This window comes from Tetrahymena thermophila, assembly GCF_000189635.1.
Source record: "Tetrahymena thermophila SB210 genomic scaffold scf_8254590, whole genome shotgun sequence".
NCBI classification, from domain to species: domain Eukaryota; phylum Ciliophora; class Oligohymenophorea; order Hymenostomatida; family Tetrahymenidae; genus Tetrahymena; species Tetrahymena thermophila.
Window position 1 is genome coordinate 704,889 of NW_002476361.1, and position 23,098 is coordinate 727,986.

General features: G+C 21.9%; 4 protein-coding genes across 4 annotated transcripts; all 4 read left to right on the forward strand. All coding sequences in view use genetic code 6, as the record gives it.

The window, feature by feature from the left end:
• Positions 1–1,656: 1,656 nt before the first annotated feature.
• TTHERM_00256860 (transmembrane protein, putative) lies at positions 1,657–6,333 on the forward strand (the record flags this gene model as incomplete). The annotated part of the gene is made up of 3 exons (XM_001019141.2): positions 1,657–5,146; positions 5,506–5,704; positions 5,766–6,333. 3 exons carry the CDS (start codon positions 1,657–1,659, stop codon positions 6,331–6,333), a joined length of 4,257 nt encoding a protein of 1,418 aa, XP_001019141.2.
• Positions 6,334–10,422: 4,089 nt separating this feature from the next.
• On the forward strand, positions 10,423–15,182 carry TTHERM_00256870 (transmembrane protein, putative; the record flags this gene model as incomplete). Its single annotated transcript, XM_001019142.2, has 4 exons — positions 10,423–13,943; positions 14,108–14,209; positions 14,382–14,561; positions 14,615–15,182. The coding sequence occupies 4 exons, from the start codon at positions 10,423–10,425 to the stop codon at positions 15,180–15,182; spliced, it is 4,371 nt and encodes a 1,456-aa protein (XP_001019142.2).
• Positions 15,183–16,123: 941 nt separating this feature from the next.
• TTHERM_00256880 (hypothetical protein) lies at positions 16,124–16,276 on the forward strand (the record flags this gene model as incomplete). The annotated part of the gene is made up of 1 exon (XM_001019143.1): positions 16,124–16,276. The coding sequence occupies one exon, from the start codon at positions 16,124–16,126 to the stop codon at positions 16,274–16,276; it is 153 nt and encodes a 50-aa protein (XP_001019143.1).
• A 2,160-nt stretch (positions 16,277–18,436) lies between these two features.
• On the forward strand, positions 18,437–22,981 carry TTHERM_00256890 (transmembrane protein, putative; the record flags this gene model as incomplete). Its single annotated transcript, XM_001019144.3, has 5 exons — positions 18,437–19,582; positions 19,763–20,233; positions 20,308–22,000; positions 22,120–22,318; positions 22,414–22,981. The coding sequence occupies 5 exons, from the start codon at positions 18,437–18,439 to the stop codon at positions 22,979–22,981; spliced, it is 4,077 nt and encodes a 1,358-aa protein (XP_001019144.3).
• Between the last annotated feature and the right edge of the window lie 117 nt (positions 22,982–23,098).

A 23,098-nucleotide genomic window follows, 5' to 3' on the forward strand; every position in this document is an offset into this window, starting at 1 on the left:
AAAGTAACTTTTAAGAAATCACACAAAATGGCTTTGGATTTAATCATTAGAAATAAAATGGAATAATTCATTATTTGCTAAATAACGATTTGATAGATAAATTAATCTATGCATTGCTAGCTATAAATGGCATGCTTTTGATTTACATAATATTTACAATGATTAGATTTATTAACATGAAATTAAAGTTATCTAACTAAATTTAAATGAAATTCAATCCAGACATACACTTTTAAATTGAGGAAAATTAAAATGAAAGTAGTAGCGTTTTAGATTAATCATTTTCATTAATGATAACAGTTTATTAGTATGTTATTTATATACCAAGTATAGTTTCAAGCTTAAATAACTTAAATAAAAACCCAGCCTCTTATGCACTTTTATCTATTGCAGTCTTACTTAGTAATTTTTTAAATTAAAAATTTTCATAATTAGCTTATATTAAACGTAATAATGGACAAATATAATTGTAATTTTATTAAAATAAACAAATTTTTTTATTTATTTTTTGATATTTTTAATCAAATTAATTTAATACTTTTATATTTTATAGATATTATCATTTCTGATACAGATTATAATTATGAAATTAAGATTAAAGATTACTTAGCAAAACCATTCTCTATCTTAAATTTCTCCTTTAAAGCCATTGTAGAGTTTTTTGTTTTAGTAGCAATAACATTTGTTCCTGAAGGCGAAAGTGCTTTGTTATCTTGTTATTTCATTATAAATGGAATAAGTTCTTATTTTTTAGCTTATTATTATGTAGAATTATCATAACTTCTAAACCTCTTTACTCATATCGCCTTATTTTGCATGAGCGTCACGTTATAAATCTGCATTTCATATAGCATCTCTAATTAAATATTAGGTTATCTTTTTATAATTTTAATACCTTTTAGCTATAAAATAGCTTCAATAATTATCGAAAGAGATCATTAGAGTTTGCTAAATGACTTTCAACAATTGTATGAATAAAAATAAAACAGTGATAAAAACATAGATAGAATCATAAGATTAAATATTTTTGACAACATTGAGAACTCAAAATAGAATGAAAAAAGATATTTAAAATTTCTTAATTTAATTTCGAATAGTAACTAATCAAAGTAAACGAAATTAATCAATTCTAAAAAAGAATCTGAATATTTTATTTAATATTTTCAAAAGAAAGAATTACTTTCTGAATCTAATGCTCCTGAACAATAAACATAAAATCAGATTTCATCAAACTATTAACAAAATCTCTTATTTGAAGATGTTTACTAATTAAAACTTATTCAAAAAAAGGTCATAAAGATTTTAAGAGATTCATTTATGAAAATTTCAAATAATAAAGAAAGAAACAAATAAAATGGAACATAAAGTTTAATTAATTAATTTATTTTTTTAATAGAAATAAGTCATTCGCATAGAATATATTTCCTTAAATTCTTTCAATTTACAAAAAGCAATAAGCTTTCTATCAAGTAATAGCAGCTTTTTAACTCTATACATTAAATATTTTTAAAGAAAAGAGCAGTCCTAAGAAAGAGAATGGGGAGAGCTAATCCATTTGACTGCTCTTATTTGTAGGTAATAATTTTTGAAAAGAAACTTGAAAGATCCTATTCCTTATTGCGTTTCACTATCAATTTAAAACTACAAATCTTATGTATGATGAAGTAAAAGGAGATTATTGCTACTGAATTAATTTCGAAAATAGAAAGTATGCAAAAATTAATTAAGTAATTAAAAACAAATCTAAATTACTTGATTTAATTGAATGACGATAGTTTAGATCTTTTGAATCTCCAAGCTCTATTTTTGGAAAACTTGAGTTTTTCAGAAAAAGACATTAATTTAGTCTAAGTAAATAAATACAGAAGAAAGTAAACTAAATATTTTAACCCACTGAAAGAAGATGAAATGTTAAGCAGTATAATTAACAGTGACAAGTTTGATGAAAAAACTTGTATTATTTTTGTGAGTTACAAAGACTCTAAAAAAATGCAAATAAATCATGTTTCTTCAAACTTTTTTAACTTGTTTTCCTTTACAAACAGAGAAAATATATAAGGACGTAGTATTGAATCTATTATACCTTTAGCGTTTTAAACTGCACACAGAAATTATATAAAAGAATATTTATTAGAAGAAGTAACAAGCAATATGTATTCAAATGATACGGAACAACCATAAGATAGAGGAATTATTTAAAATCAAAACAGCTAATTATAATAAAAACTATTTGACCAGTAATAAGATTTTTAATTTGATTAATCAGAATAATTATCAAAAAATCAGGCAATAGAAGAAATTTTGATGTATTAATCAAGAGGTTCTAAAATGAATAAATAGATTATATTTGCTTCTTTAAATTAAATGTTTGTTTTACCTGTGAGAGTAGATATTCGAACAAACGAATTTAAAGAAAACAAAACGTTTGGTTTAGTGGCTAAAGTAAAATAGATCAATGAAGAGTGTTAATATGTTCTTTTCAACGAAACAGATTTAAGTGTTATCGGGCTTACTGAATAATTGCATGAAACCTTCTTTCCTACTTGCGAGAATTTATAAAAGATTAATTTAAGAGAGATTTTCCCATTTTTAATAAGCCCTAAAAATAGAGTAAAACCCTTAGAGGATATCGAAGCAATTGATATGAAAAAGAAGCTACATATTAATTTAAGTAACGATATGGAAGATTTCCTTAAGGATCAAGTAAAAAATTAATTTAAAAAAAAAAATAAATTAGCTTTTATAGTCATCCAAAATTAAGATATGACAAGCATTACTTTAGCGTCTTCTTTAAAAAGCAGTAAAAATAAGTATAGTGCAAAAAATCTTAATAAAATAAAGTCAACAAAAGAAATATCATCATACTGTTTTACTTATCTTGAGCTTATTATTAAAAAATTAAACTATAGTGGAATCAACAACATTAGTTATATTGAAATCGTTAAAATTAGATAGATAAATCCTATTTTATAAGCTCCTTTTATTTATTAAGAAATTACTAATACAAAAAAACAAAATATATATTCTCAGTTTTTCAGTTTTCCAGAAGAATTTTAAAATTTAATATCTAATTTAGAATAATAAACAATTAATTATTATCCTATAAATTCTATTGACTCTTAATTTAACTTTACTTCAAGATACTAGAATTAAACAAAAAATGGTGATGAACAAAATAATATTCTTCTTTCATAATAATAACTTTAAAAATCTTAAGATGATAGCATAAATCTAAAGTAAATTAAATTATAAATAAACAAACTTGAGAACGAAGATACAACTTGTTAAGAAGATTTTGAATTTTGCAATTAACAATTTAATTAATTGATAGAATAAAATAATGACAAAAATTAGAAACAATTTGGTAAACTTTAGTGCAATTTTAACTTGCCATAATAACATTCAATACAAAATATTAATCGATAAGACTCCTAATTTATATAATCGCTATAAGAAATATAATAAATAGATTATGAAGAAGGGGAAAATCATTTAAACAGAACTAATTTAGCATTTAAAGATAATAGTGTGCATAGAATACAAGATGATTAATAGCACTTTAATAACAATTACGCTTTACTTTCTCCTTGTAAATCAGATAAAACACTAAATATAGAGCTAGTTTCTCCAGTTAATAGCAGCTGCATAAACATTTTTCCAAACTAATAATCACTCACTAATTTATCTCATTAAGATCTCAAATCTCATTAAACTAAAGAAACTTCTTAATAGGATTTAGAATGTATTAAAAATTAATACACCTAAATCTTTAACAAGACAAATACTTACTTAAAAAAGATAAAAGAAAAAACTAAATCTTATAGATCTAGAAATGCAAACAAAAACACATCTCCATGCAGATTAGCTAATGCTCTAGATAAACAACATTAACGCTAATTAAATAATTAATTTAATTTTGATAAATAAAACAATGTGAATCTAATAGACAAAAATAAGAAAAAAAAGTAAATTCAAAATATACAGTATGATATAGCTTCTACTAACTCTAAAGATTCAAGTTCTGCTTCAGCAAAAAGATAGCTTTACTAGATTATGGCTGATAAATCAATTCTTTAAGTGATTAAAGTTATTAAAATGATTGGTATCGCTTGCTTTGCTGTAATGGCATGTATGACTTGGGTGTAGTTTATCTCTATGGAATAAGACTTAAGAGAAGCTAATGAAGATTTTCAAGTTTTTAACTGGCCTACAACTTATTCCTCTTCATTAAGTGATATCCTTAAATATAAGAATACTTAATATCTTATTCAGTTCTCAACATAATTAGATTTTCCAAGTATGGAGCAAAGATTAAACTTCTACAATAGAGTTTAATCAGAAATGGATCTGACTTTAACTGAGGTTTATGAATTACTGTCTGAAATGTTAAAAGCAAACACAAAAAGAAAAGTATTTTAGTAAATAAGAGAAACTAAAAGCTTTTATATTTTTGGATAATTGTATAATACAACGCTCTTAAGCTCCGTTCCTTCTGATAGTGTGGAATTAATCAGTTTTAATCATGATACAAGCTTACTTTCAAGTATACTTTTAGGGCTTTAACTAACCTTTAGATATGTAAATAATTTAGGTAATCGAAGACCTGAATATTATTTAATATAAAATTAACTATCAGCAATTTCATAATTGCAATAGGTTTAAAATAACATTCTAATATAATAATAAAATGATTAACAGTATATTGAAGAGTAGTTAAGCATTTTAGTTATTATTTTGGTTGTAGTTAGCGCAGCATGTGTAGCAATTATAATTCCCCTCTACTTTTATATCCAAAAAGAAAGAGATTCTATCATATATCTTTTAACTACTTTTCCAACAATTAAAATGGATAGCTTAATAAAGAATATATAAAATTCGTATTTTAGTTAAAGCATCTAATCATAATACTACCAAAACCAAAATGACCATTAATTATTAGATTCAATAGTCTCATTGTAAGTTTTAAATAATGATAAAAATATTCGGACTTAAAATATCAGTTCTATCACTCGCCTACCCAGATATAACAAAAGTCTGATTTTAGCTTCTTTATGCGTTTATATATTAATGATATGCTATCCTATCATTGTTAAAGTATTAACATAAGACTATTTGAATAAAACTACTATAGATCTCAAAACAATGAGTAAATATTTTATATTCAATTTTATTTTTTTTTAAATTATTTTATTTTAGTTTAAATTAAGCATTTATAAATTTAAATTTCTGTAAAGCGTATAGTGTATCAGGCGGACGCCGCGCATGTGCACAAAATAATGTGATATATAGCTAATCCTGATAAATTTTAAAAATATTTAATTTTAATTCGTTTGATATAAATTTTATGAATGCGCACAATGAGTGCACTAATTATAAAAACAAAATTATTTGAGCCTAAATTTTTGCAAAACACTTACTATGCATTCAAATTAAATTAAAATTCTTTAATATAATTGTTAATCATATTCAAAAATTAATTTAAATAACATTTTATTTTTTTAAAAGTGAAGGTTTATTATTTAAGGTCTTACCTTTTGCAAAATATGGCAATGCATTTTAATATTTTAACCATGAAAGTTAATCCTCGACTTAAGCCTATGAAACCTGATATATATTATGAGTATTTATAAACTCTCATAAAATAATAGGAAGATATTTACAATGATATTTAATGGGTTTCTAAATCTTAATATAAAGATAAAAGGTATTTATTTATTCATGATATTTAAATTATTTTTTTACTGATCACTAATTTAAATAAATAGATTTAATCAAGAAGAATATGATGATTTTTTTTTCTCTACATTTAAAGGTAATTTATGTGATAGTTTTAGGAATCATCCTTAATACAACACTAATTCAACAAGAATTAATGTTGAAATGTGCAATTAATCATAATAAGGATTCTTGTCATAAGGCCTACAAATAGCTTTTAAAAACCTCTTTAACTCATTTAGCGACTTATATAACTTGTATATGATATAAGACCAATCTGAATAACAATCTTAAATTTCTAATTTTTTATCTAAATTTGACATTTAAGGTTTCACAGATTTTACTGAATTCATAGATGAAACGATTATTAGCTTGAATTAATTTATATTATTGCAAGGAAATAATTACTATTAACAAATAAAAATATGGTTGATTGCTTTAATTGGTTTTCAAATTGTTTTGATGGTACTGATTTTTTCTTTTGGATGGAATTCTTTCACTAACTATTTGAATGGTTAGCTTCATAAAACTAAAAACTATTTACAAATTCTTGATGTTAATACATTAATAGAAAATCCTTATATTTTAACTTATATTAAAAAAAATACAGTAGTTTGATATAATAAAATATAATATTTATATTTATTTTGTGAACATTATATTTATTCAAAATAAAATTATTAAGTTTTTTTATCTTTGTTAATAAGTTTTAAAAAACTTTCCTTAAATTTCGTTATAATTTATCTTAAATTTTGTTTAGTTCTATTAAATTATATACAAAATTTAGCTTCAACGAAGCTCAATTTAATTTAAGGTTCTCTAAAATCTTAATAGGTAGAAAGCATATTTATTAATAAAAAACTATTATTGTAAAGGTAAACAAGCATAATTATTTATATGAAGATCTTTTGAATTTAATATCATTATCTTCTGGCTCAAAAAATTTAGAAAAGTATGTTTTGCTTTATATATTTTATTTATATGCATTTTAGCATTAAAAAAAATATTTGGAAATATTACTAGCAAGGCTAAATAAATTATTACTATATTAATTACCCTAGTTACTCTTTAATTAAGGACAAACTCAAATCAAAAATTTTTATAAAATTTAGTCCTATGATCAATGCTGAATCATCGTAGGTTTTGTTTGGGAGTGGCATTAATATATGAGGAATTACAGTTTATATATTTTTTATGAAAGTAATCTTCATTTATTTGTGTATTTAAATATCAATTTTTTTTAGATCGAACTACCTGCGATTTTATAAAAAATAAAAAGATGTTTTAAGTTTTTGCTTTTAACTCATAAAATTTAATTTAGATTTCCTAATTAAGAAAGAAGAAAGAAATATTTTAAGAGTTTTTTGTTTAACTTGACACAAATTAATTTAGGAAGAAAAAAAAAATGACTTGTAAAATATACAGTAGATGGTAAAAAAGTATCAAATGATTTAAACATAATTATATGTTTGAATTGTATGCGTAGATAAATAGGAAATATAATTAAATTTTATTATTAGAACAAAATTCTTAATTTTTATTGATATTAAATTCAAGGATATAAAATGACAATTTTTTACTCTCGTTGAGTTAAGTGAATATTTTTAGAATTTAAAAAAATGAATATTGCTATCTAATAATTCAAGAATAATCAATATTTAATTTATTTATGATGTTTATCAACTAAATCTTTTATAATAAAGTAAGAAAGAGTTAACACTATTAATTTATCTTATTAAAAATATTAATATTTTATATTAATGAACTTAAATGCACTTTTCTTTGTCAATCGTTAATTTTTTTAAATTACTATATTAAATTGATTTCATAGGGTTTGTTTATGTACAAATGAATAAGTATTATACTTACTTTGAGTTAAATTAAAATTTATTGACATATTTTATAAATTGTCCAAAGGTATTAATTTTATTTAATGTGCATTCCAGTTAGCTGATAATTTTAATATATTTTAAATTATTTTATATTTATTACTCAGATTAATAAATATACCTATTATTACTTTAGACAGTAATATAAAAAAACGACTAAAAATTCAATCTGTAAACTAAACTAAATTAATCAAAAATGACCACAGTCTTTAATTATTAACAGACTTCAACCACATGGATATTTTGTTAATTAAATTAACAAAAGATTAAAACTTAACCATCTATTTAAAGAAATGAGCATTTAACCATAAAAAAAAAAGATTTTAAATTTGTTTAAGAGTTAGTTTTTATTGATATGAACTTACAATAGGTATATTTGATTATGTTACATTTGAAAATCTTTTGATTCTTAATAAATAATTATTGCGAGAAAAATAATAGTTTAAATGGACTTCTCTTGAATTTTATCTAGTACAGTTATTACTATAAAAAATATATAATCAATATCACATTTTGCTAAAGCTAAGACAACGATTTAGAATAGGTATCTAACTGATTTTTAATTTTTAACTTTTTTTCCATATTTTACTGGAGTAATTCCAACTCTAAATTTAATTGATTCTCTCAAAAAGTCTTTCTTACAATAAATTTATCTTTTTAAATTTATTATTTAAAAAGAAGAAAGTATTCAATTTATCACTTAAATGTTAATAATTCTATTAAAATAAAACATAATAATAAAGTTGTAATTTTAATATATTTTTTGTTTCTACTCATTTTTATTATAAAGGGTGATCAAAAAGGTAGTGAGTTTTATTTTTTGCGTTTTTAATGAAGAATCAAGTGTTATTACTTCAATTGACCAAACTTTATGCCTTAAACAAAATTGATCTATAAAGAAGTATTTTATTGAAATTTTTATCATGGATCTTTTGATGAAAATTATTTCCATATAGAAATAATCAATATGTTATTAACAGTAATACTTGTAGTATTATATTAAAAATTTTAAGTATATAAATTTGCATAGATTAAAAAATTTTTAAAGCAACTTAATCATTTAATATTACTGTAATTTAATTATTTTTAGATTATCAGTAATCACAAGGGAAAAAAGCAATAACCAAAAAAGAATGCGATTTTAATAACTAATGCAACATCAAATTTATTTTTATTAAATTTCAAGCAAATTAATTAGCCTGTAATTTAATATTACTGAAAAAATTATATATTCCAAGAAAAATGAATTAAGAAAAAAAGAAATAAGTTAAATTTTCTGAGCATTTTAAACTCTATTTTACTCAAGAAGTTTATAGGCTAGTACACTTATTCCCTAGAAATAATCCCACATTTTCATTATTTATTGCTTTAAAATACCTGCTACTATTTTACCTGTCTTTATAAAATATCTTTTAAAAAATCACAGAAAATGATTCTCAATATAATTCTTCGAAATCAAATGGATTAATTAATTATTTGCTAAATAACGATTTGATAGATAAATTAATCTATGAATTGCTAGCTATAAATTGCATGCTTTTGATCTACATAATATTTACAATCTTTAGATTTATCAACTTGAGATTAAAGTTATCAAACTAAATTCAAATGAAATTCAACCCAGACATTCACTCTTAAATTGAGGAAAATTTAAATGAAAACAGCAGTTTTTTAGATTAATCATTTTCGTTAATGATATCAGTTTATTAGTATATTATTTATATCCCTAGTATTATTTCAAGTTTAAATAACTTAAATAGAAATCCAGCATCTTATGCGCTTTTATCTATTGCAGTCTTACTTAGTAAAATTTTTAATTAAACTTTTTCTTAATCAGTTTATATTTTATGATATTTGAAATAATACGCAAATAGAATTGTAATTATATTCATATAAACAAATTTTTTTATTTCAAATTTATTTATTAATTTAACATAATTTTATTTAATTATTTATAGATATTTTCATTTCTGATACAGACTATAACTATGAAATTAAGGTTAAAGACTACTTAGCAAAGCCATTTTCTATCTTAAATTTTTCTTATAAATCAATAGCTGAAATATTTATCTTAGCAGCTATAATTTTTGCACCACAAGGCGAGAGCGCTATATTATCTTGTTATTTTATTATAAATGGACTTAGTTCGTATTTTTTTGCTTATTTTTATGAAGAGTTTTCATAGCTTATAAACCTATTTACTCACATAGCCTTACTTTGCATGAGCTTTACTTTATAAATATGCATTTCTTATAACATTTCTAACTAATTTTTGAGTTATCTCTTTATCATTTAGATACCCTTTAGCTATAAAATAGCTTCTCTAATTATTGAAAGAGATTATTAAAATTTGATAAATAATTTTCAATAATTGTATAAATAAAAATAAAGTAATGACAAAAACATTGATAGAATTATAAGATTAAATATTTTTGGTATCATTGAGAACTCAAAATAAAATGAAAAAAGATATTTAAAATTTCTTAATTTAATATCCAATAGTAACAAATCAAAGGAAACAAAACAAATGAATTCTAAAGAAGAGTCGGACTATCTTTATCAAAGTTTTCAAAAGAAAGAATAATTTATTGAATGTAATTACCCTGAACAATAAAACGAATAAAAAGATTTATCCAGCCAATAAATTCTTTTGTTTGAAAATGCTTATTAATTAAAATTTATTCAAAAAAAGATAATTTAAATTTTGGGAGATTCATTAATGAAAACTTCAAGTAACAAATTAGGAAGCAAAGAAAATGGAACATAAAGTCTCCTTAATTTGTTTATCTTTTTAATAGAAATAAGTAATTCCCATAGAATGTATTTCCTTAAATTCTTTCAATTAACGAAAAAGAACAAGCTATCGATCAAATAATAGCAGTAATTTAACTCTATTCATTAAATATTCTTAAAGAAAGTTGCTGTTCTAAGAAAGAGGATGGGAAGAGCTAATCCATTCGATTCCTCTTATTTACAGGTTATAATTTTTGAAAACGAACTTGAAAGATCTTATTCTTTATTACACTTCACAATTAATTTAAAATTGCAAATACTAACAATGATGAAATAAAAGGAGATTATTGCTACTGAATTAATTTCGAAAATAGAAAGTATGCAAAAGTTAATTAATTAATTAAAAGTAAATTTAAATTATTTGATCTAATTGAATGATGATAGCTTTGATCTTTAGAACCTCCAAGCTCTATTTTTGGAAAATCTGTGCTTTTCAGAAAAAGATATTAATTTAGTCTAAATTAATAAATATGCAAGAAAGTAGACTAAAAATTATAATTTATTTAAGGAAGATGAAATGTTAAGCAGTATTATTAACAATGATAAATTTGATGAAAATACTTCAGTGATTTTTGTGAGTTACAAAGACTCTAAAAAAATGCTTATAAATCAAGTTTCCTCAAACTTTTTTAACTTGTTTTCTTTCACAAATAAAGAAAATATAATAGGACGTAGCATTGAATCTATTATACCTTTAGCGTTTTAAGCTGTACATAAAAGTTATTTAAAATAATATCTATAAGAAGAGATAACAAGCGATATTTTTTCAAACTATATTGAATATTAAAATTAAGGAATTAATTAAATTAAAGGCAGCTAATAATAACAAATACATATTAACCAGTAATAAGATATTTAATTTGATAATTTAGAATAATTATCTAAAAAGGAGACAAAAGAAAAAATTTTAATGTATTAATCAAGAGGCTGTAAAATGAATCAATAGATTATATTTGCATCTTTAAGTTAAATGTTTGTCTTACCTGTTAGAATAGATATTCGTGTCAACGAGTTTAAAGAAAATGAAGTTTTTGGTTTAGTGGCTAAAGTTAAATAAATCAACAAAGAATACTAGTACGTTCTTTTTGATGAAACAGATTTAAGTGTTATTGGACTCACTGAATAAATGCATAAGACTTTCTTCCCTAGTTGTGAAAATTTATAGAAAATAAATCTAAAATAGATATTTCCATTTTTGATTGGCACTTAAAATAGTGTAAATCCTTAATCATATATAGACCCAGTTAATAATAATAATAATAATAATATAAAAAATTAACTGCATATAAATTTGAGAGACAATATGTAAGATTTTCTTTAGGATCAAACAATTAATTAATTTAAAAATAATAACACGATAACTTTTTTAGTCATCTAAAATTCAGATATGATAAATCCTGCTTTAAATTCTTCGTTAATGAGTAGTAAAAAGTAATAAAGTATGAAAAAGCTAAATAGATTGAAATCAACAAAAGAAACTTCATCTTATAATTTTATTTATGTTGAGTTTATTCTGAAAAGATTAAATTATAAAGGAGTTAACAATGTAAGCTATATTGAAATTGTGAAGATGAGATAACTTCATCCTATTTTTTAAGCTCCAATAATTCTTTAAGAAATTACAAATAAAAGAAAGCAAGATATTTATTCTCAGCTTTTCAGTTTTCCAGAAGAACTTTAAAATATAATATTTGATTTAGAATAAAAAACAATAAATTATAATCAGATTAATTTATATGATTCTTAATTAAACTTGACTTCGCGAAATTAAATTAATTAATATTTATTACAAGAGAAAAGTAACATCGATGAATTAAATAATAATCTTAAAATGTAACAACAACAACTACTTTGTAAGTCATAAACTATCGGAGACGAGAGCACAAATCTAGAGTTAACTAAAATCAAAATAAATAAAATTGAGAATAAAAATGTAAGTAGTTAAGATCTTGAATTATGTAGTTAAATATTGAAATAATAATCAATAAAATAAAAATAATAATTTAGAGATTATTCATAAAATCAATATGGCAAATTAAATAGTAATTTAAACTAGAAAGAACAATTTTAGATTTAAAATATCAATTTATAAAATTAAAAATTTATTACTTCATTGAAAGAGATATCAAATCTTTTTAATGAAGAAGGTGAAGACCATTTAAACAGAACTAATTTTGCATTTAAAGATATAAGTGTAGATAAAGTGTAAGAAGATTAGTAAAATTTAAATAATAACTTTACTTTACTTTCTCCTTGCAGATCAGACAAAGCATTAAATACAGAACTAGTTTCTCCAGTATATAGCAATTATATTCCTAGCCATTCTCATTTTTCAAACTAAGAGATCAAATATAACGAGTTTAAATCATATTAAACAAAAGAAACTTCTTTATAAGATTTAGATTTTATTAAAAGTTAGTCAAAATAAATATTTAATCTGACAAGTAATAACTTACAAAAGATTGAAGAAAAAACCTCAATCAATAAATTTATTAATACAAACTATAATAGAACTCCAAGCAAATTAGCAAATAATAATGTTCTTTCTTAAAAACATTAACATTAATTCAATAGTCAATTTGATTTTGAAAAATAAGGTAAGTTGCATTTCAAAGATAAAAATTATAAAAAGAAGCAAATTCAAAATATACAGAATGATATTGCTTCTACCAGTTCTAAAGATTCAAGTTCAGCATCTGCAAAAAGATTGCTTGAATAGATTGTGGCAGATAAGTCAGTTCTTTAAGTGATTAAGGTTATTAAAGTCATAGGTATCGTTTGCTTTGCTGTTATGATATTCATGACTTGGTTTTAGTTTATCTCTATGGAAAAATAACTTTCAAATTCTAATGAAGATTTCAAAGTTTTTAATTGGCCAACTTCTTATTCTTCTTGCTTAAGTGACATTGTTAAATATAAGAATACTTTATATCTTATTCAGTACTCAAAATAGTTGTCTTTTTCAAGTTAACAGTAAAAATAACTCTTTTAAAATAGAATGTAATCAGAACTAGAGTTTACTTTAGTTGAAGTTTATGATTTATTGTCTTAAATGTCAAAAGAAAACACAGATAGGTAGGTATTTAAATATATAAGAGAAACTCAAAGTTTTTATTCTCTTGGATAAATGTATAATACTACACTCTTAACTTCTACTCCATCTGATAAAATTGGAGTTTTTAGCTATCCTCATTACACAAGTTTATTGTCAAGTATTTTACTAGGCATTTAGCTAACTTTTCGTTACACACATAATTTAGGTAATGGGAGACCTGAATATTATTTGCTACAAAATCAACTGTAAGCAATTTTAGAATTAGAAAAGGTTTAAAATAACATTCTAGTAGATTAATAAAATGATTAATAATATATCCAAGATTAATTAACCATTTTAATCGTGGTTTTAGTCATAATAAGTGCGGCATGTGTAGCAGTTATTATCCCCTTCTACTTTTACATTCAAAAAGAAAGAGAGGCTATAATATATCTTTTTACTACCTTTCCAATAATAAAGTTGGACAAATTGATAAAAAATATTTAAAATTCGTATTTTAATTAAAGCGTTTAATCAAAGTATCAAAATTTAAATGATCACTAATTATTAAATTCAATCGTCTCATTGTAAATTTTAGATAATGATAAAAATATTCGCAAATAAAATATAAGTTCGATCACTAAACTACCTAGATTTAACAAATACTTAATTATAGCCTCCTTTTTCATTTATTTAATAATGGTATGCTACCCAATTATAATTAAAGTCCTAACATAAGATTACTTGGATAAAACTATCATAGACCTGCAAACTACAAGTAAATATAAATTTTCTAATTAATTTCAATTATTTGTTGATTAATTTAATATTTTCTAAAATTAAATTTTAATATAAATTAATTTTTTTAGATAAAATTCAAATTGTTTAATCTATTTATTTTTTTAATAATTAATATTTTTTATAATTAAAGTGAAAGTTTATAATTTAAGATCATATCTTTTGCAAAATATAGCAATGCACTTTAATATTTTAACAATGAAAGTTAATCCTAAACTAAAACCTATGCAGCCAGACACATATTATGATTATTTAAAAACACTGATCAAGCAATAGGAGGATATCTTAAATGATATTTAATGGATTACAAAATCTTAATATTAATATTAAAGGTATTTTATTTAATTAAATTATAACTTTTATTTATTTAAAATTTAACAAAAAGATTTAAGTAAGATGAATATGATGACTTTTTCTTCTCTGCTTTTAAAAGCAATTTATGCGATTCTTTTAAGATTTACCCTCAATATAATACTAATTCAACTAGAATTAATGTTGGTATTTGTAATCAATCACAATAAGGATTCTTATCATAAGGCCTTTAAATAGCTTACAAAAGTCTGCTAAACTAATTTATTGACCTATATAACATATATATGATAGTTGACTAATCTTAATAATAATCTTAAATTTCTAATTTTTTATCAAAGTTTGATATTTAAGATTACTTAGCATTTATTGAATTTTTAGATGAGGCAATTATCAGTTTGAATAAATTTGTTTTAACATAAGGAAACAATTACTATTTATAAATCAAAATATGGTTGATTGTTTTGATTGCTTTTCAAATGGTTTTAATGGTCTTGATTTTTTCTTTTGGTTGGATTTCTTTCAGCAATTATTTGAATGGTTAGCTGCATAAAACTAAAAATTATTTAACAATTCTTGATGTTAATACTTTAATTGAAAATCCCTATATACTAACTTATATTAAAAAAAACACTGTTGTATGATAGATAAATAAATGTAAAACTATAAACAAAAATTAATATATAATAATCACTATTGTAATTAAAGAACAAATTTTCATCAGTATTTATTTATTTATACATTTATTTTAAGAAAAAATTTTTTAATTTATATTGAAAAATCTACTTCTAAATAAAAGAAAATAATAAGATACTATATATATTTATTGTATTAATATTTTTATTAATTAAGTATTTTCTTTAATTAAATAGTAAGCTTTTGATAATAAAAAGGAATCTTTTTTTTACAAATTTGATCAATCAATTTTATCCATACAATAAAGAGTAAGTGTTTGTTTTAAAAAATTTAATATTTAATTTTCAGATTGATATATTTATTATGGATATTACTATTAGAGGATATTTTAGGAGATTATAACCTCTTATTTCTTAGATATTTTCTTACAAATTTTCATCTGAATAGATAAAATCAAAATTTTTAAAAGGGAGTTACTTCTCACAACAAAAATACTAAATAATCATTTGCAAGCTTTTATATATATATATATTTTCATTCCAAATTTAAAGAGCGTTTAATTTTTGTTATATCAAATATTCTATCTCATAATTTGATTTATTAGCTTAGAGTAGTACTATTAATAATGAACATAATTAATTAAAAATTCAAAGACTAATTAATTTATTATTTTCAGATTAAATTTGAAAGCGTAAAATAAATCTTTGAATTATATATTTTTATTATTTTAATTTTAGCCAAAATAAATAATTTAAGCAATTAAGAAAATTGAATTTTAACTTACTTATACAAATACAATCTAATTTATTTAATATACATTTTGATTATTTTTTATTATTCTTACAGATTATAAAAATTGAGCTTAGATGTTACTAATATTTTACTTGACATAAATTTATTTGTTTTAAATTTTATTCAGTAAATTATTAATTCTACTTATTATATTAAAATGTAAGCCTTGATTGAAATTCCATCAATTAATATTTAAATCATTAAGAAAGAGATTTTTTAAAAGATGGATTAAAATTAATATCATAATATGAATCAAGCAAGTATCATCAAAATTTACTAATTTAAAATCAAGCAAATGGTAGATAGATGATAGATACTTTGAAAAATTAGAATCAATTATTAAAATTTAATCAATCAATTTAATAAAATCAATCAATTGATATATTTTGCTAATTTTAATAGCAAAAAAAACACGAAAGCCTGATTAAAAGGTGATCAACATTTTGTTAATAATTTATTTTTTTAGAAACAATAACATATTTTAAAAACGCACAATATGAATAAATAGCAATTCAAAGAAAATTCACTAAAAGAATTAATAAAGTTGTACTATATAGAGGAAATTCATAGATTAATTCACTTGTTTCCAAGGGATAATCCAATATTTTCGATATTAATAATTGCCAAATACTTAGTCTTGTTCTTTCTCGCCATTTCAAGTTAGCTTTAGGAAATTGTAGATACTGACTTTAATTTCAGCTTCTTAAAATAATATGAATTAGTTGGATATTTATAAAATCACGAATTCATAAATAGATTGATTTTTGTCTTATTAGGCTTTAATGGAATACTAATCACTTACATCATTTTTTCTTTGCTTAGATTCATATCTTAAAAATATAAAAGTAACAAGCTAAGTTAAATGACTTTTAACCCAGATGCTTAATATTAAATTGAAGAAAATATTTGTGAAAAAAGGAGTTTTATAGATAAATAATTTTCACTGTTAATAACTATTTACTAAAATATGATTTATTTTCCCAGTTTATTTATGAGTTTAATAAACTTAAGCAATAATATGTCATATTATTTTCTCTTACCAACAGCAGTAGTACTAAGTAATTCTTTAAAATTTAGTTATAATTTTAATATTCATTTCTAATCATTGATAAATTAGCTATCTTATCTAATTAAGATTTAGAAAAAACAAATTTTTGCTTTTACTTTAGATTTTGAATTTTCATTAATAATAATCGGATATATTTTTCTTTTAAATTTAATAGATTTAATAATTTCAGATGTAGATTACAATTACGAAATCAAAATAAAAGACTACTTAGCCAGACCTTTTTCAAAAATTTATTTTGCATTTAATTCTTTCCTAGAGATATTTATTATAGTAGCAGTAGCTTTTACACCTTATGGTAAGAATACAGTATTATCTTGTTATTTTCTTATCAGCGGTCTATGTTCTAACTTTTCATCTAAATTTTATGACAGGTTTTCATAGTTTTTAAGCAATTTTGCTCATATTACCTTTTTCGGAATAAGCGTGTTTCTTTAAATTAGTGACGTATTTTGCTTACCCAACAAATTATTGAGCTATTTTATTATTATTTATATACCTCTATGCTTTAAAATCGCTTCTCTAATATCTGAATACGATCACTAAAATTTATTAAGTAATTTTTAATAGTTATTTGAAGAAAGGTAATTTAGCTTAGCCTATATTGACTAAATGTTGAGATTGGATATATTTGACAATAAAGAAAATTAAAAGGAAAATGAAAAACGATATTTAGGATTTCTTAACTTGATTGTAAACTCTAATTTATCAAAATTTAGTAAGTTGTCAAATTTTAAGACAGATTGTGATTACTTTGATTAAAAATTTTAATAGAACAGCTCAATTTTTTAATCTGATGATTTTACAGGGAAAAATTTTTAAAAAATCCGAATTGATAGCCAAAAAATTAGATTATTTGAAGATACCACTTAATTAAAATTAATTCAGAAGAGAGTGAAACAATTTCTGAGAGATAAATTAGTTAATGCTTTAAATGACAAATTAACATATCAAAAAAATGGATTTGAAAATTTGTAAAATTTATTTGTCTATTTAATAGAAATAAGCGAGTCGCATCGAATCTATTTTCTTAAATTCTTGTAATTTATGTAAAGCAGCAATTTTTCTGTCAAGCAAAAGCAAATATTATAATCTATTCATAGGATATTCTTAAAAAAGAGAGCAATTTTAAGAAATAGAATGGGAAGAGCAAATCCTTTTGATTGCTCGTACTTGTAAGTAATTATTTTTGAAAACAACCTTGAATAGTCTTATTCTTTATTACATTTGACTGTCAATTAAAAAATATAAATTCTAAATATGATGAAGCAAAAATAAATTATAGCAACAGAGCTAATTTCTAAAATAGAAAATATGCAAAAATTAATTAAATAATTGAAAATAAATTTAAATAATTTGATCTTATTGAACGATAATAGCTTAGATCTATTAAATCTCTAGGCTATGTATTTGGAAAATTTGTGTTTTTCAGAAAAAGACATTAATTTAGTTTAAGTAAATAAATACATACGAAAGAATTTAAATCAACAGAGTAAGTACTTTAACCTATAAAACGGAGATGATATTATTAGCAATATAATAAATCATGATAAATTTGATGAAAAGACTTGTGTGGTTTTTGCATCTTATAAAGACTCTAAAACTTTATTAATAAATCAAGTTTCTTCTAATTTTACTAATTTATTTGGTGTTACTAGCAAATCAAGTATTTTAGGTAGAAGCGTAGACTCTATCATTCCTCTAGCATTTTAGTCTATTCATAAACTTTATTTGAGTCATTATTTAGAAGAAGAAATATCATGCGACTCATATCTAAATTAAGTATTATAATTATAAGATATAAATATCAATTAAAATCCAAGGGATTTGAAACATTAAGGACCTGCTGAATGGATTAAAAATGAAAAGTTTGTATTGAAAGAAAATTTATCAAAAATAGAGGATAAATAATAAATTTTAATGTAAAAATCAAGAGGCAGTAAAATGAACTAATAAATAATTTTCGCTTCTTTGAATTAAATGTTCATATAACCTGTTAGAATAGACATCCGCACTAATGAATTCAAAGAAAACAAATTGTTTGGGTTAGTGGCTAAGATCAAATAAATTAATTAGCAATTTTAATATATTCTCTTTAATGAAACAAATTTAAATGTTATTGGTCTATCTGAATAATTGCATGAAAAATTCTTTCCTCATTGCGATAACCTGCTAAAAATAAATTTGAAGCAATTTTTCCCCTTTTTGAATGGAACCTAAGACTTGAAAGGGAGATATGATTAAATTTAACATAATGATTATGATAGAATTATCAACTATCATGTAAATATAATTGAGGAAATGAAGGACATTCTTAGAGAATAGACAGAAAATAATTCATATAGAAAAAATAAATTAACTTTCATATTAATCTAACAATCATTTGTGCTAAAAAATAAATTGCTTTCTTCTTAAGATACTAGCAAAAAAGACTTAGATATGTAATAGATAAAACCAATAAATGAATTAAAAGATTATCTCTTTACTTTTATAGAAATGAATATTTAGGAAGTAGGCTATAAAGGGATAGAAAATATTAGTTATATTGAAGTGACAAAAATTAGAGAGATTAATCCTTTTCAATCAGCAACTATAATCCTTCAAGAAATAAGAAATAAAAAAAAATAAAATATTTATTCATAGCTATTTAAAAACGCAAATGAATTTTAAAGGATAATATTTTTATTAGAATAAAAAGAATTATTTTAAAATTAACTTTAAAATAATTAGGAAATATCAAGTTTATAAATTAGTCAGATAAATTCTAATTTTAATTTTTATTAATCTCCAAAAGATAAAGATTGTCGTCTTAATATGCAAAAAAAATAAGATAATTTATAAACAATTGGAGAAGAAGATATAGATATTGAATATTAGTAATCGAATAAAATTAAAACCTATGACTCACATGAATACAATAATGAAGATAGTATTTTTAAAAATCATTTCTTAAGAGGAAGGCAGTAATAGTAATAATAACAAACATGCACATCTAATAGATTTGTTGAGAACGTCTAAGTTAATATAAACTAATAATTTTAATATTAAAATTTATAAGAAATAAAATTCATACAATCAATCTGTGAAATTTAGTAAAATGATTATGAAAAAATAAGTAATTAAGATTTAAATAGCTAAGTGAATTAAAATTTCTTGATTACTTAAAAACTATTAAGTTAGTCAAGTCTGAAACAAAAATTTGTAAAATATTATTTTATTTTTGATATTTTTATTTTAATTTAATTAATTAACATTTTTTTATTAAAAATATTAAGATTGGTGATGCTGATGAACTTAAAAGCAAAAAAAACTCTCCTAATGAAGATGCAAACATGTTGAAATTAACCAACGAGTAAAACCATATGAATAATAATTATAGTTTTCTGTCACCATGCATATCAGACAAAACATCAAACTAAGAGCTCCTTTCTCCTAACTGTATATATATACTTCAAAATTAATAAACTCTTTCTAGCCTATCAAACTAAGATTTAAATTTGTAATAAAAAAAATTTTCTTAATAAAGTACACAAAATTTAAGTGATGCTTAGAATATATAAAAATAAATTTTGCTTTCTGATTATAACATCAATAGTGAAAAACAAAATTCTTAATTGAAATTTAACTACGATAACATGCATTAATAAAAAAATAATAAAGAAACAATAGATAATAAAAATAGCTTTTAACTAAAAAAAGATTAAAAATAATAGTAAAAATAGATTAATAATAATTTTATTAAAGTTCAAAATGGAAATTTTAACTAAAAAGATAAAAATAATTATAAGAAGCATATTCAAGAATTATAACAGGAAATTGCCTCAACTACATCTAAAGACTCAAGTGTTGCTTCAACTAAAAGATAGCTCTTTTAGATTATGAAAGATAGATCAATTCTTTCAGTAATAAAAATAATCAATATAATTGGAATCATGTGTTTTATTGTGATGGTATGTATAACTTGGATCCAATATTACTAAACTACTCAGAATTTATCAAGCGCTAATTAAGATTATCAAGTTTTTGATTGGCCTACAACTTATTCTTCTTCCTTAAGTGATATCCTTAAATATTAAAATACAATATATCTTTTAAACAATTCATAATAATTACCATTTACAAACAATCAAGAAAAATAACTTTTTAATAATCAAATAAAATCAAATATGAAGCTTTCCTTAGCAATAGTATTTAAATTATTATCTCAGATGGAAAGAGCGAACATAGATAGAGAAGTATTCAGTTAATTAAGACAATAAAATATGATTTATTATATAGGGCAATAATACAACACTTCAATACTAAGCTCTACACCTTCAGTAAGCACCTAATTAGTGGCTGTAAATTATCAAACAAATATGTAATTCAGTGCTATATTAGGCGCCTAGCATATTTATAGATATGTTAATAATTTGGGAAATGGGAGACCTGAATATTACTTAATAAAAAATCAGCTTGCAGCTATTTCTGAATTATAAAATGTTTAAAGCTTAATTCTCATGAAGTAAGAAAATAGATAATTTTATATTCAAGATTAATAAGCGATCTTAATGATTATCTTAATAACTATTAATGCAGCTTGTGTTGGAGTCATAATTCCACTATACTTTTATATTTAAAAAGAAAGAGACACAATTATTTATCTTTTTTCTACTTTTCCAGTTCATAAATTAGATTTTTTAATTAAAAAAATATAAAATTCTTACTTCAGTTAGAATTTTCTATCAATGCATTTAAGCAAATGTACATTACTTCATAGAGAAACCATGGCATCACTCCAAGCTCTAAAAAATCAAAAAGATACTAGAAAATAAAGCATAAGCACTATTACAGCTCTTCCAAAATTTAATAAAAAACTATTTTTTGCAAGTTTTTGCATTTATTTAGCTGTTATTTGCTATCCTGTGACAATTAAAATTTTAACTGAAGACTACCTAAGTAAAACTACTCTTGATCTTTAGACCATGAGTAATAAATAAATAAATAAAATAATTATTTAAAAAATATATTAATTAAATTATAATTTAAGCAAATTTTATTTTTACTTTTTAGGCTAAATTTTACTTTATTATTTTAATATAAAAAAGTGAAAGTTTATTATTTAAGATCTTATCTTTTATAAAATATTGCCATGAATTTCAATATTTTAGTGATGAAAATCAATCCATAATTAAAGCCAATGACCCCAGATATATATTACAGCTATTTAAAGGATCTTATCTAATAATAATAAAATATAACAGATGATATTCAATGGATAACCAATTCGTAGTATTAAAATAAAAGGTATTTAATTATTATAAAAGTATTTAATAATCTAATTAATTCTTACTTACTTACTTACTTACTTACTTACTTACTTACTTTTTATTATTAAAAAGATACAATCAACAACTTTACGATAGTTTCTTTTTTCCGACATTTAAAAGCAATATGTGCGATTCTTTTAAGAATAATCCTTAATACAATACTAATTCTACCAAAATTGATATTGGTATATGTGCTTCACCAGAATAAGGATTGCTAGAGTAGGGTTTTTAGGTAGCATATTAAAGCCTTTTTAATATATTTACAGACCTTTATAACATATATACTATAGATGACAATTCTTAATCCCTTTCTTAAATTAAAAAATTCTTAATGAAATTTAAAATATAGAACTTCTTAACTTTTACTGAATTCTTAGATGAGACAATTATTAGCTTAAATTAATTTATATTGACTTAAAGCAATTAAAATTATCATTTAATATAGCTTTATTAGGTAATTTTAATTTCTATGCAAATGATAATAATGGTGTTAATCTTCATATTTGGGTGGATATCATTCACTAATTATTTAAATAATTAATTGCACCAAACAAAAAAATATCTACAAATACTGGACATAAATACTCTAACTGAAAACCAATACATATCAAATTATATCAAAAAATATAGAATTATGTGAAATATTAAGGCAATATTAATTTCTATTCAAATGCTAACAATGGTATTAATCTTCATATTTGTTTGGGTGAATATCATTCAGCAATTAAAAAATTAATTGCCCCTAACAAAAAATATC